Source organism: Oncorhynchus clarkii, chromosome 7 (genome assembly GCF_045791955.1).
Source record: "Oncorhynchus clarkii lewisi isolate Uvic-CL-2024 chromosome 7, UVic_Ocla_1.0, whole genome shotgun sequence".
NCBI classification, from domain to species: domain Eukaryota; kingdom Metazoa; phylum Chordata; class Actinopteri; order Salmoniformes; family Salmonidae; genus Oncorhynchus; species Oncorhynchus clarkii.
This window is the reverse complement of record NC_092153.1, coordinates 66,122,261-66,138,082: the sequence shown is the minus strand read 5'-3', so window position 1 is coordinate 66,138,082 and position 15,822 is coordinate 66,122,261. Positions and strand designations below refer to the sequence as shown.

Below are 15,822 nucleotides of genomic sequence, written 5' to 3'. Positions count from 1 at the left end.
CCTACAGTGTGCACTAACCACTCCAGCTGATACAAGCGTAAATTGAACGTTCCACTGAATGCACTTTGTATGACGCATGTTGTGTAAAGGGAAGGAGCCATTATGTTCTGAAAGAAAGAACATTCGAGTTCCTCTTCACAACGAGTAATGCATTTATTTCAGTACGCTGGGAGTGACAGTAAGTACCGTCCTTTCATCTTTGTGCATTCAAATCAAATCAACGTTTATGGTCACGTACACAGTTTTGTAGATTGCAGAGCTTACACCTGCGGTGCAGAGTCCCAACAATCCTATGTTCCGTTTGTCAGGGGAAATGGAAAGAGAACATGTGACGCGACTTCCAGCTTTTGGAAGTTAACAAGGCAACACTCCATCTTAACTCCTCCACATTTACTGGATTAGTTGAACAGTGCAGAAGAGAACCTTCCCCGACAGTATTTTTTCTTCTTGTGAAGACCAGTATGTAGGGGGATCTAGTTTCAGACCAGTATGTAGGGGATCTAGTTTCAGACCAGTATGTAGGGGGATCTAGTTTCAGACCAGTATGTAGGGGGATCTAGTTTCAGACCAGTATGTAGGGGGATCTAGTTTCAGACCAGTATGTAGGGGGATCTAGTTTCAGACCAGTATGTAGGGGGATCTAGTTTCAGAACAGTATGTAGGGGGATCTAGTTTCAGACCAGTATGTAGGGGTTATAGTTTCAGACCAGTATGTAGGGGGATCTAGTTTAAGACCAGTATGTAGGGGATCTAGTTTCAGACCAGTATGTAGGGGTTATAGTTTCAGACCAGTATGTAGGGGATCTAGTTTCAGACCAGTATGTAGGGGATCTAGTTTCAGACCAGTATGTAGGGGGATCTAGTTTCAGAACAGTATGTAGGGGGATCTAGTTTCAGACCAGTATGTAGGGGTTATAGTTTCAGACCAGTATGTAGGGGGATCTAGTTTAAGACCAGTATGTAGGGGATCTAGTTTCAGACCAGTATGTAGGGGTTATAGTTTCAGACCAGTATGTAGGGGATCTAGTTTCAGACCAGTATGTAGGGGATCTAGTTTCAGGCGTTTATTTTACACCTGCTACGTTAGGTATTTGCAGGTGCAACAAAATGTTTCTAGCTCCAACAGTGCAGCAATATCTAGCAAGGATCCAACATACTGTGTGAACTTCTTCCCTTGTCAATATTCTGCTCTCATCAACCAAAAACATCAAACAAATCAGGGAGAAAAGGATACACTGAAACCAGGGCCTAGATCAACCGCCAAATGTGGGTAGATTTTGGCATTGGCAGGTAAGAATGTTTAATTCACCAGCCCTGTTGGCAGGTGGTCACACTCAGGGCTCTACAGTGCGAGCATTTCATAAACATGATAAAGAGTCAAGAATGGGCACGTGAGTAGTGATTCGTAGAAAAATAAATGCTGCAGTGGTTGTTTTCAAAGTATTTCTGACATTTTGTTTCATATCTGGTAACGCACAAAGAAATAGAAATCCTAACGTTATAGGTATCCCACCTCGCACAGCAGCACTGCCTGGCTGGGGGGGCTGTGTGCACTGTCAATGAAGTGCTGAAAGATTCATTTTTAAAAGCAATGCGCACAGGCATAAAAGTTGGCCTAACTACTAAAGTGATACTTTATCTATGTGTTTCTTGGATATTTATTATGTTTTGTTTACAAGTTAGGTTATTTTTCAAAGTTTGAATTTGCTTCCACTGCTAGCGAAGAAAACATATGTTTTCGGCCTCTACTATTTAGATTCTCACAGGAACACATGAAGACTTGAGTGGCCCGGCCCCATTACCACTTTCACCTTAAATGGTGGAGTTGACATTTTTTTGTCTCATCTGATATTTTGGTTAGACACAGGTCACAAGATATTACATTTAATTCAGAAATGTACCACATTCCATCTTACAAGTAATACATTCCTTGTTTTAAAAACATTACTAAGCATAATCATTCACTTAATTTTATGTTTTGTGATGTAATTAATGCAAAACATATTTTGGGTGGTAAACAATCTGAGTAGCTGGTAGATGTTTTTATCTACTTGCCACAGTGACTGGGAGAAGAAAAAGGTTGCTTTAAGACTTGACCGAAAGTAACCTTTTCTTAAACTCTTATGTTGAATATCGTGAATATTACATGGTGAACGTTACAGGAAGTATATATTTCTGCCTCGTCATATTACTGTATATTTCTGCCTCGTCATATTACTGTATATTTCTGCCTCGTCATATTACTGTATATTTCTGCCTCGTCATATTACGGTATATTTCTGCCTCGTCATATTACTGTATATTTCTGCCTCGTCATATTACTGTATATTTCTGCCTCGTCATATTACTGTTTTGCTGAACAGTGGCACTACTCAAGAACGGAAATGTAATGATATTTTGTTACCAGCCATCTTTACATACTCTTTTACCTACTACATATGGGGCGGCAGGTAGCTTAGCGGTTAAGAGTGTTGGGCAGTAACCGAAAGGTCACTGGTTGACTCTCGAGCCGGCAAGGTGGAAACATCTGCCATTCTGCCCTTGAGCAAGGCAGTTAACCCATAACAACTGCTCCCCTGGCGCCGATGACGTTGATTAAGGCAGCCCCCTGCACCTCTCTGATTCAGGTGAATGGCTCAGTTAGTTGATTATAACAAATCAGAGGGATGAGAGCTCTGGATCCTACTGGTGTTCCAGATTAAAAGGTCTGACCATGCCATAGGTGGGCTGGCCTGAAGAGAACAGCCAAAGTGACAGAGATCTCAGTGCGCAGAATTGATGATTATATCTCGACACAGGAGAGGTGACAGCCTTCATTTCTACAAGAGCAGTAGCACTGTCAAAGGCAACTCATGACCAATGACATAGAAAGAGACCCATTCAATACACCTCAATGAACCACCACTGTGTTTTAACTGCCCATAGCTTTCTACACTGATGTTTGTGTGTGTGTGTGTGTCTAGAATCCCCTAGCTAGGTAGTCATCTGGCTGGGGAGGGGAGAGGTTGTCTCTGCTGTGATAAACACACGTGTCACATGACTGGGGACTAATCCTGTCAACAACAGACGTCCACTATCAGGCCAATAGCTCCTCTAACAGTGTGATGGGAAGGCAGGGAGCGATGCACACAGAGATGTGACCAAACAACCTGCTTACTTGTCCCCCCATAATCTGGTGTCAGGCTTATTCTGAACTAGATAGGAAGTTAGTATTACAAAACAGGCTGCTTCTTTCAAATTCATATTGTTCTACCATTTCACTTCCAAAATCTAGATCCCATTTTTTGGTTAGCAACTGCTACTTTATGACAGTTTGACAATAAATGAGAGCTATCTTTTGTTGAGAGAAGCCTGAAACAATGTTATTGAAATATGAAAATGTCAGAAGGTCATGATATTCAAAAGTCTGGTTAATTACGGCTGCTACTAGAGAGTGGTTGGATGTTTGTGTTAGGGGAAGTGAAACATTTGCATTATCTCCACAGGGGTTATGTCAACAGCATGGATATGGAGACTTCTCTACTGCACACTAAACACTGCTCTCTCTGCCTCAAAAACTAACTCACTCAGCACTTCTTCCCCATCAATTTGGGCACAAATATTCACAACGGAGGCTATTGTCATTCATGGTTAAATAATATTTTACTTTAACTTCAACTTAAGTCATGTCATATTACACAAAAAACTAAACAAAAAGTTAACTTCTCAAAGAGAATTCTAAAATCTACTAAGCAACAGGTGTTGGGTCCAACTCATCCAGGAAAAGTTGTGGTCTGTCTGACTGTAGTTACTTCCTGTGATATGTCACTGGGATAATATCATGACATCGTGCAAATGCCTTGCTGCTTACATCTCCAGACTTCACCACTGTGATGACTGCGATCTGAAATGTGCATCTGTAAATGTTCACAAACTTTGTCCACTCAAAGTACATTTGAGCTGATCACAGTGACTGGCGCAAAGTACGTACACAAACACAGGCATGCACACATACAGTAACTACACACACACAGTCATGCACACACACACGTACCCAAATACACAACAGAGGGCGCTGCAGTGGATAGCAGCAGTCTTAAGGCGCACGGATGCCTCCCAATCAGGAACAGTTTGTAACAGTTTGTGCTACCGAAATTCAGCTTGCCACAAGAAATGTTTTGGTGTGCACAAACACTTTTTTTTAAAACTTGCCAAAGACAAAAACAAACCAAAATGTGTTTAAGACATTTTACGTTTTGGTTTGTTTTGGTCTTTGGCAAGTTTTTTTTTTTAAGTGTTCGTGGACACAAAAACATTTCTTGAGGCAAGCCGAAGTTCAGAAACTGAAATCTGCACTCCTTCGGCGATGAACTGTTGGGGTGATGCAAGTTTATTTTCCTTGATTCAGCCCGAAACTCAGTGTGGATTCCACATGGCAAACGCCAACAACATCGAGCATCACTTGGCCGAGGAGGTACAGAACCTGTACCTGCATCTCTACGATTCTAGCCATGCATTATTTAAAGACCAGCATGTAAAGTCGAATTCATGGAGGAAGATTGCAGAGACAGTGGGTTCAAACCCAGTCACTCGTTTGAAAAAGTGTGGTAATGTTTGTTGCAGCTTCCCTGGCTTGTTAGGCATGTGAAGCATGGGAAGAAGGAAAGCAACTTCACCAGTTTCATCAGAGGATGAGGTATGTTGTATTTTCATTGTAGTCAAGGAAAACAGTAGCCATGTTTGCTAACAAAAGCTAATAAGTTAGCGCTAGCTACTTGGATGTCTAGCTAGCATAATAGCAGACGCGTGGAGAGAAAGCAAGCCAACCAACAAAACAACTTTTTTTTACTTTTTGATCAAACATAATTTTGTCAGAGAAAGAAAATCTAAGCTTCCCATCTCGGTAAAACCGAAGTCAAAGTTCAGTAGCAAGGTCCAGCTAGCTAAAATGTTGCAAAATTGAAGTAACTTGGCCAGGCCTACTCAACTATTGAAAGGTTTGAAACATTGTAGTTAATTGTAGTCTGAGTTAATGATATTTGATACATGGTTCATTGATACTTTTGGATGGTTTGGATATGTGTACTAAATAGCCCTGTAATTTCTTTATTTTTCAAAAAGGCAAACACCAGTGAATGGGGACAGCACCATCTTCTGTACTCTGCAACCCAGCACTGCCTGTTCACCGCCCCCCAGCCCATATCCCACACTGAACTGCAGTGCAGAATGGGAAACCATCTCCATGCCGGACCTAGGAAGCTCTATCCTGGGCCCACCTCCAAGACCTACTCCTCACTAATGCCACAGAGCAGCAGCAGTAGTAGCAGGGGTGTGAGAAGGAAGAAAAGAGCTGTAGACTCCGGTCGTGCACCGAGCCAACAGCTTGTCCCAGAGGTAAAACATTTCAGACTCTCCTCCTTTATTTCCTATGATTCCCTTTCTTCACCACACTGCTCTCCACAGACACTCCTCTAATTTCCCCCTCTCTTCACAGGGCCATGGCACCTACAGCAGATTTCATGGATGAAATATCACCAAAACTGGGAGGAATTCGATCACCAGCTGAATGACTTCAAGCGTGACTTCAGGAAGAGGACATGGAACAAACGACTGGGACCACAGTGAAATTAACAATGTTCTGGTGTTGTTCAGACATCTCAGGAGTCAGACACTTTCATGTTTGACACTTTTGTTGTTTACGTCTGACGTCTGTTTTTTCGCAGACATTTGTAATGTACAAATAATTACATTTGTCTGACACTTTAATTATATTTAATTGACACGTGTTGTTTACATGTCTGTTCTCAGCAGACACTTCTGTGTTGTATTGTGGTTTACTTTCAGAGCCCAGATGAAAGAATAAAGGTTCATTTTTGTGTACTAAAAAAGCTCTGTTTCTTCATCTCAATACAAGGTGTTTCAATGCGTTATTTTTGAACATCAAGTGTTGACAACATTGAGAAGAAATGTGTTTCACAGACTTTACAGGCTGTCTTCTACTTGTGTGGTGTAGTTCAATCTAATCTTAATCTTAAATATAATATTAAAGCACAGTGAGATATAATCAAGTTTCATTTAATTAACAAGATCAAAAATCATTTTAGTACAAAGTACTTTGGTTCACAGTGCACACAAAGAAGAACTGTGAGTCTGTGTGTGTCCACCACTGGTGTGTGTGGGTGAGCAGTCCATAGACCTAACATAGGCCTATTCTGCATGATTAGCTGGCCTTGGGTTGAGTTGTTCTCTCCTTACCATGTCTTCCTGCAATGGCACAGGTCCAGGGAGGGAGAGGAAGAGGTCCCTGAGCTTGTTTCTTGTTTCACTTGCATTCTCTATAACTATGAAAACGATAGTTGCGGTCACTTTTGCCTTATGGAAAGGTGCTCCATCATGCTGGAAAAGGCATTGTTCGTCACCAAACTGTTCCTGGATGGTTGGGAGAAGTTGCTCTCGGAGGATGTGTTGGTACCATTCTTTATTCATGGCTGTGCTCTTAGGCAAAATTGTGAGTGAGCCCACACCCTTGGCTGAGAAGCAACCCCACACATGAATGGTCTCAGGATGCTTTACTGTTGGCATGACACAGGACTGATGGTAGCGCTCACCTTGTCTTCTCCGGACAAGCTTTTTTCCTGATGCCCCAAACAATCGGAAAGGGGTTTCATCAGAGAAAATTACTTTACTCCAGTCCTCAGCAGTCCAATCCCTGTACCTTTTGCAGAATATCAGTCTGTCCCTGATGTTTTTCCTGGAGAGAAGTGGCTTCTTTGCTGCCCTTCTTGACACCAGGCCATCCTCCAAAAGTCTTCGCCTCACTGTGCGTGCAGATGCACTCACACCTGCCTGCTGCCATTCCTGAGCAAGCTCTGTACTGGTGGTGCCCCGATCCCGCAGCTGAATCAACTTTAGGACATGGTCCTGGCGCTTGCTGGACTTTCTTGGGCACCCTGAAGCCTTCTTCACAACAACTGAACCACTCTCCTTGAAGTTCTTGATGATCCAATAAATGGTTGATTTAGGTGTAATCTTACTGGCAGTAATATCCTTGCCTGTGAAGCCCTTTTTGTGCAAAGCAATGATGACGGCACATGTTTCCTTGCAGGTAACCATGTTTGACAGAGGAAGAACAATGATTCCAAGCACCACCCTCTTTTTGAAGCTTCCAGACTGTTATTCGAACTCAATCAGCATGACAGAGTGATCTCCAGCCTTGTCCTAATCAACATTCACACCTGTGTTAACGAGAGAATCACTGACATGATGTCAGCTAGTCATTTTGTGGCAGGGATGAAATGCAGTGGAAATGTCTTTGGAGGATTCAGTTCATTTGAATGGCAACGAGGGACTTTGCAATTAATTGCAATTCATCTTATCACTCTTCATAACATTCTGGAGTATATGCAAATTGCCATCATACAAACTGAGGCAGCAGACTTTGTGAAAATTAATATTTGTGTCATTCTCAAAACTTTTGGCCACGACTGTAGGTACACCCAGGTTCATTGACATGGACACCTGTGAATGAGAGGTAACAAGAGACTATGTCAGATATAAAATATTGCCTATTTGGTCAACAACAATAAAACACCATACCCTTTTCCAGGAACCATATTCCAAAAGCCTTGATAAAATTGTATTTCCCATATAGAGTTGCATACATTTATGCCGTAACAAGGGAAATTAGAAAAAGTGAAGTGTGGTACATGGCAGAACAGCAGTTGGTGGTAAATTGAGGGTCTTCTGCAGCAGTTTGGATCCAAAAGAACTCTTGAAACACCCCACCATCGCTCTCTCGGCAGTACGCCCCTACATCTGTCTCGTGCCTATATGTCTTGCTAGGTAAAGCAAATCTTGAAGATCCCAGTTAAGTGTCTCTCTGTGTCACTAATATATTCTCCTGCACGTCTCTTCCTTGTAAAGGCCGTAGATGGCTATGACCAGCTCATCGCCCTCCAATGTCCCGGGGTAATATTGTCACGTTCCCTCCTTTCTTTTGTTTTTCAAGTGAACATCTTTTAAGGGAGTATGCAAGTACACTCGGCTAGGTGCCACCCAAACCGAAGCATGCCAACGCCTTTAAGGGCTCCTGACCAATTCTGCTATTTTGTGTGAGGGTTTTTCTACGCTAATCTTAACTTTCTTTGTACATAATGTCTCCACCATAATTTCCATCTTTAACTCTGCATAACTGGAAAAGGTCCTGTAAGTAAGCATTTTACTGTTAGTCTACACCTGTTGTTTACGAAGCATGTGACAAATAATACACGTCCAACGTAGGGTCTCTCGGCCTTGGAAGTACAGCAGGCCGCATGTCTCAAAGTACATTATGATAATGTTTGAAATGCTGCCTGAAATTTCAGTCTGTTTTGGTGGGATGGAGTTTTGACCTGCTTGGTGCTATCACTAGGCGGCACATTTGTTAATAGACTTCCAAACCTCTCTGCCAATAATAGCTACTTTTCAGTTTTACCCTCCCCACTCTGACATAATTATTGCTTGAGAAATTGCTTTTTGCAAAGAAGCAATTTTTGTTTATTTTTGACCATTTTAATTGAAAACAATCACAGTAAGGTACGTAATTGTTACCCAGAAATGATTTGATATTGAGATAAAAAAAATAGCTGCACTGGATCTTTCTAAAGTGGTAAAAACAAACATCACTGCTAGGATTTAATGAGGAGGCTATTCACTAGGACTAAGAGCGGCTGCACTGTCGGAGTGAGAAGCTTTGCTTGCTGATCTACAGCTGAAGTCGGAAGTTTACATACAATTTAGCCAAATACATTTTAACTGACATTTAATCCTAGTAAAAAATTCCCTGTCTTAGGTCAGTTAGGATGACCACTTTATTTTAAAAATATGAAATGTCAGAATAATAGCAGAGAGAATTATTTATTTCAGCTTTTACTTCTTTCATCACATTCCCAGTGGGTCAGAAGTTTACATACACTCAATTAGTATTTGGTAGCATTGCCTTTAAAATGTGGGTCAAACATTTAAACTTGGGTCAAACATTTTGGGAGCCTTCCAAAAGCTTCCCACAATAAGTTGGGTGAATTTTGGCACATTCCTGCTGACAGAGATGGTGTAACTGAGTCAGGTTTGTAGGCCTCCTTGCTTCCACATGCTTTTTCAGTTCTGCCCACAAATTTTCTATAGGATTACGGTCAGGGCTTTGTGATGGCCACTTCGTTGTCCTTAAGGCATTTTGACACAACTTTGGAAGTATGCTTGGTGTCATTGTCAATTTGGAAGACCCATATGTGACCAAGCTTTAACTTCCTGACTGATGTCTTGAGATGTTGCTTCAATATATCCACATAATTTTCCTTTCCTCATGATGTGATCTATTTTGTGATGTGCACCAGTCCCTCCTGCAGCAAAGCACCCCCACAACATGATGCTGCCACCCTCGTGCTTCACGGTTGGGATGGTGTTCTTCGGCTTGCAAGCCTCCCCCTTTTCCCTACAAACACGTGTCATGCACAAAGTAGATGTCCTAACCGACTTGCCAAAACTATAGTTTGTTAACAAGAAATTTGTGGAGTGGTTGAAAAACAAGTTTTAATAACTCCAACCTAAGTGTATGTAAACTTCCGACTTCAACTGTAGAGGCCTTCTACTAGGAAAACAAGGATATCAAATCAACAGAAATCAACTCAGTTTGTTTGCCGTGGTGTGTGTTTACAGTCAGAGACATGCCAGGCTTGTGGTCTCAGGCTAAGATGTTAATTTCATTACACCTGTCCCTCAAGCAACACTCACAAATTGTGTTGGGGAGGAATGCACTTAACTACTGAACTGTGTACTCCATTGTTCGTAGCTTTCAGCAAGATAATTCTACACTTCATTCCAACTCCCATATTGCATCATTCTGTGAAAGATAGGCCTACTGTACGTACCCTCAGGTGACAGTGTGGTTGAGTGCCATAACCTCATGTTGAACAGAATCTTTAATACCTCCATGTGTTTTACGGTTAATACATGTACACTGCATAGTCAAATTTAGAAAATTAACGAGTAGCATATAGATAATTTGAGCAATTCTAGGTCTGCTGTTACCTTGGTAATATTTATTTTTATTCAAATCAAACAGAGTAGGCAGGGCTTTCCACTTGTCCAGTTCAGGGGTTACCATCTGGCTCCACAAAGAAGAGAAGAGTTTGCTAAGGCAAGACAAACTATTTGGAACGGTTAATAAGAGGACTGTGGTATTCCTGAAAAGACTTGCTTTCCACAAGGTGAGTCATGGTGTCACTAACCTTCAAAGCCAGTCTTTGGAAAATCCATTCTTCTGGAGGAAACACAACAATAGCTAGCATAAATCACCAGACCACAATTTTGATTCCAAAGACGGAAAGCTTGGGTACATCTCTCTTGAGGTTCCTACTGATAAAGTATGGTGAACTGTGTTTCTGTTTCGGCATGGAAGAGACATGAAAGAATGACCAACTGATCTCCGACAGAAAAATGTGCATTTCGATCGATGTGTCCAATTACTTTTAATGCCTTTGTTTTATCGATCCCTTTGGCTTTCAGTTAAATGATTTACTACCTCTCAATATGCAGGTCAGGGATTGGAGAGGAGAGAGAGGCAGAGACGCGATGGGGAGGAAGAACGATCCCTTTCTGATTTCATTATATTGGCAGCCACTCAAACACAACAGAGCTTAGGCCTCATTAGGCATGAGGGAAGCAGACACTACAAAGAATGAAATACACAGTATTGCATTAAACAAAGAATGTCTGTAGGCTGTTTACAAGAGCTCCTTAAAGCCGAGATCCACGAAAGATCTGCGCCACTGGCCGCACCACCACCATTGTTATTGTTGCCGAGGAACACGCAGCATGGTAAAAAACAATGCAGTACATATTGTGCTGTTCGATCACTTGTGCAATGATGTCTAACGGGGGGAAAAACTGTGTTCATTGTTTGCAGTAACTTCTTAGTTGTTGTATTATCAAACGTGGCAGTTTCACCATTAAGGATTGCAGCTTCAAGGTATTGTGTGTGTGTGTGTGTGTGTGTGTGTGTGTGTGTGTGTGTGTGTGTGTATGGCTGTTTTGACGTCTTAGCTATCAGTCTGTCAGACTGACACATCACAACACTCTGTACAGGTTCAGCCTTTCCCTGTCATCAACTAATAGTATGGAAAACAAACATACACACACAATCATAGGATGGAGAGCACATGCAGACACACAGCTGTGCACACACACGCAAACACTTCACAATGTCTTAGACACAGCTAAGACACGCATAAACAATATCAGGTTAATTTGATGTATACTATATAAAGCACACATTTAATTTTCAAGTCTCCTTAAATATCACTTACATAAGAAACTCTCATGTCACGGAAACATATAACAATAGAACACAAACAGAATTCCAAAACAGAGGAGAATCATGTCCTTGGAAAACCCAACCCTTCCAAGTCAAAATAAATCAACAACCCTCCATTTTACTCTAGCCTCCTTTAAACAAGTGGGAAACAGATTCTGTGTTGAGATTTCCATTAGCAGAAAGACCTTTCACTGTGCTTAACTCTCTCAGCAGAGCTGGGCCATATCAAAAAGACTCTGGAACCTTCTAAACACTGCCAACATCAAGAGACTGTTGCATCTAAGGACTGCATAGGGTCGATCAAATCAAGAGGCAAAACAGTAGTAACCTTGCCAAATACCAAAATATAAGATGTGCCTTTTTCACTTCAGACATGCATTTAAGACAGGGCTTGTATGTACTGTACTCCTATGTGACTGGCACCTTGATTTGTATTTGTCAGTATTTTTAAAAAAAACATACTTTTTGCTCCCTCATCTATACAGAGAACAGCTTGGATTACCGAGAGTACCAAATCCTCCATGATGCTTCAAATCAAATCAAATGTTATTTGTCACATACACATGGTATTGCGATTGTAGCAAAATGCTTCAATCACTCCATTGTTTGATGTGAGGGGAGGTGAAGGTGCTGTGTAACCAGTGAAGGACTTCAGACATGAACACTGCTTTGTTTAAACATGGGATGAAATACTGTAGCTTGGTTTCAGCTTTGCTCTAATAATATAGTGAAAGAGTATATCTATCAAACCAAATCAATAGAGGGGTTACTGTGTTAGAAAATGTTGAGAGGGTCTTGCAGAGAAAGACAATAGCCTACAGTAGCAAAAGAGTAAACATCAGTGACAAGAACGTGCCTCTTTCTGAGACTGTTTGAACTTGGAAGTGCTGTGAACCATCTCCTCATAGCATTCCATCACAACAACACATTATGTACTATACAGCTCACACATATTGAAAATGAACACATTAACATTACCCATACATTAGGGATATTCCCACAATAACAGGACAAACATTTTATGGGGACTAGGTCTTTAAATGCCAAGGACCATCTACATTGACTGAATAACAGCAACAATAGCACATTCAAAATCACAGTCAAAAGACACCATGAGGAGGCAGAGAAAGGGCAGGATGTATATCAGGTAAACCGCAGCCAGAGAATTACCCTTTCAATTCTCCATACTGCCCTCTACCCACCCAGAGCAGTAGCTACCGACTCTTCAGCCGTAAATTCAGCTAACTTGATAGCTCACATCAGGGAGAGATTGTTTAAGAAAAGGATGGAGGGGGGGTGGAGACAGAGGACAGTCATTGATATGCCTGAGTCCTTGAGTACAGCAGTATTAGTCCTTTAGTAAGAGTGCCTTATTGCCTGGACATTCATCACTGTTCTAATGAAGTTTAAGGAGGAGAGTGGATGGAACGCAGAGCATATTCTCCTGGCTAGAGTATGGCTCTCCTCTCTCTCTGGAGGTCTGGACCTGCATAAAGTGTCTCAGAGTAGGAGTCCTGAATGATCTAGAATCTGTTTGGCCTTTTAGATCATCATAAATAAGATTATATGGACAGGGGGTTGAGGACTCACACTCTGAGACACTTTATGAATACGGGATCTAATCTGAATGTGTCTCAGACAGGACCATAATCCTCCTGCTTTTCTTCCTCATCTCTGTAGCTTGGGTGCTGATTGGACAGGTGATGGGATGCAGACGGTGCAAACCAGATGTGACCAGGGGGATATGGTGATAATCTTGACAGATAAATATTCTGGATGGTTGAACTTCAGTTCTATGTGGCTGTGAGTGACCTGCTGAATAGGACCTGTGACAGACTGGACACAACTTATGGAAACTGAAACCATGTAACTCTTCTGTGTGAATCTTGAGTAATGTTTTTTAAGATATGCACATCCATGGCAGCAGTATCATTAGTCTGTCCAGTGGCTGGGCCCCTCCCTGATTTTGTCCTAGAAGATGTTATTACTGTTCTCTCTCTCATCCCTCACCTCTTCATCTCTCACCCCTCGGCCTGAAAAGCTCCTATGGGACCAACACTACAATCACATTGGGAAACTATTACATGATTGATGACTGAATCTCAATATGTGACTTGTTCAGCCTCTTATACTGAGGAGGTGGGAGCAAAGAATAGCAGAGTTGAACTTAGAGTGCAGCTGTGCAGACAACAGGTGAAAACACAAGTACCATGTTATAACAATGTAGCTATGAGGCTGTAATAAGATGACATGCATGTTTTATTTAAAGTTCACAAGGGGCGTTTGTAACTTTCCATCAAGGTCATCAACTATGATACACTGCTTAATCTAGAAACCACACATTGCAGCAATATAATGGCATGAGTGCATCCCCTTGGTTTGCAACCATATTCTCAAGTTGAGAAGTCTGTACTCAACAACCAATGTTAGCCTTTAGTGCTGAATTATATGGACACCATCAGTAGATCATTTTGTATTTCTCTGAATGCCTAGTATTATCTAGGCTGTGTCATCCTATTCACCATTCACACGAGTAAAGGACTGAACTGCTCCATTAAGTGTGTGTGTACTTAAAGGCTATATGCACTCAAACATGCCATTGTTTATGTTTTGCACTCAGAATTATAGCCTAGCCTATCAAAGTCGTAGGCTTTGATGGTGCATTAAAACCTCGGCTCTGGACGGCCATGCGCGGGAGCGAAGGAATTTAGGAGACGTGATCCCTCGATTCGTTCTCTGGACACCGGCCAGGTTCCAGTCCCACTGTTACATCACTACATACTCTATGTGTGCATCGATCAGACCTGCTAAAGTACCGGACAGACACTGACGCCCTGTCACCTTCTGTATGAGCTAAAAATCGCGCAAAATCTTCTCGGGTGGTTTACTGAAACCATTAGAACATTTTATAGCGTAATATTCCCCATCTGTGGTTACAACAGGTTAAACATGATGTACGCATAGACTCATTCTTCTCCATTCGAGGTCATGTAATTTTAATTCTGTTGAATTGCTGACAGGAGTAGCCCATTTCAGTCGCATTATGTATGTAGGATGAATGTCATCTCTTCCATGCGTGCGGCAGTAGCTATAGCAGCAAGTCTTCTCGTCCTGTTATCTTTTCGTGATTGGGGTAACATAACATTGGCAATGTTATTCCCCTTGACTACATGACACATATCAGAACATTGTTTCCTACATATGCATGACACACACTGCAATGAACATTGTCAAATACAATACAATATTGCAAACCATGCAACGACTTACCAGGATAGCAGTGGGTAAACATGGCCAACGCTGAAAACATGAAGGATAAGGTCCACCAGTGGCTAGATTCCAGTATTCGCCGCATGTCAGAATAGTCATCGAGAGCAACAGAAGGCAACGGGTGACAAAGTTTGAGGTCTACAAAATTACATAAACTTGAATGCAGAAAACACACGTAAACCACATAGGATTTGAACACAACTGCAACCCCAAATTGAGTTTAGTTTGATAGTAATTCAATTGAAACAAATTCAGCATATGTTTCGAAGAATATCTATGGATGCGGACCGCAGATAAATAGTTGTGATGGTCCGCCACATGCAGACAGGCTTTCTTTTCACGGAGAAAAAGTCAATCCTAGAGGAAAAGTAAACGAGTCCGACTCAATTTCGTAAACTTGAAGAGAAAGTGTTCGATTAATACTGATTGTATGTGTTCGTCCTTTCAGCGGTGACTCGCGCGGTCACTTAGATTGATTGTAGAGAGAATGTTGCAAAGGCAAGGGCAGCGCTGGAAGCGTTCCATTCTTCCATCCAGGAAGTAGCGGCATGCGTGTGAGGGTTCTGGCGGACCGTTTAGAATAGATCGAGCTGCACGGTCGGGAGGGAAAATCAGAGCTCGGGACGCTGGATCCTAGCGCCGTCTTTTGGAATTCTAATAAACCTACAGCAACACTAAAACATTGTATCAAGTTCTTATTTTTATACAAATCGCTTTCTACTGGTGATAACTATTTTTCTACAACTACAAATTGTTTTCTACGCGTGATAACTTTTTTTCTACGACTACAAAGTGCTGTCTACTCGTGTCTTTTTCTTCTCGTCAAATCCCTGCCAAAAATCTGGTTTACCTTAACGCCTACAAATGTGGAGTAGCAGGTTTGCCATATCTGTCATGTTTGCGCATTATCTCTCCTATGTGCAAATATTTATGGCGGTCATTTTACTTAAGGCCCTTGGAAATTACCTACATATTTGCAGTTATAAAAAATTAGAAAGGAATATATCCATTTACAAATACAAATCAAAAGGTGTTTGTGGATAGTGAATTGCATTTGTGGATGGTGATTTGGATTTGTGTAAAGTGGTTTACATTTGTGAAAAGTGATTTACATTTGTGGATTGGTGATTTACATTTGTGGATTGGTGATTTACATTTATGGATTGGTGATTTACATTTATTTATTCATACTTCTTGCCTTGCGAGACAGTGCAGTGCTGTTG

At 41.5% G+C, this 15,822-nt stretch overlaps 1 protein-coding gene across 1 annotated transcript in view; it reads right to left on the bottom strand.

Moving 5' to 3' along the window:
• Positions 1-15,092, bottom strand: part of LOC139413700 (receptor-type tyrosine-protein phosphatase gamma-like) — a 222,020-nt gene extending 206,928 nt beyond the window's left edge. Inside the window, exon 1 of the mRNA XM_071161382.1 lies at positions 14,600-15,092. Within this exon, the coding sequence (XP_071017483.1) occupies positions 14,600-14,684 (85 nt within the window). The 5' untranslated portion in view covers positions 14,685-15,092. The remainder of the gene's footprint in view (positions 1-14,599) is intronic.
• Positions 15,093-15,822: the final 730 nt, after the last annotated feature.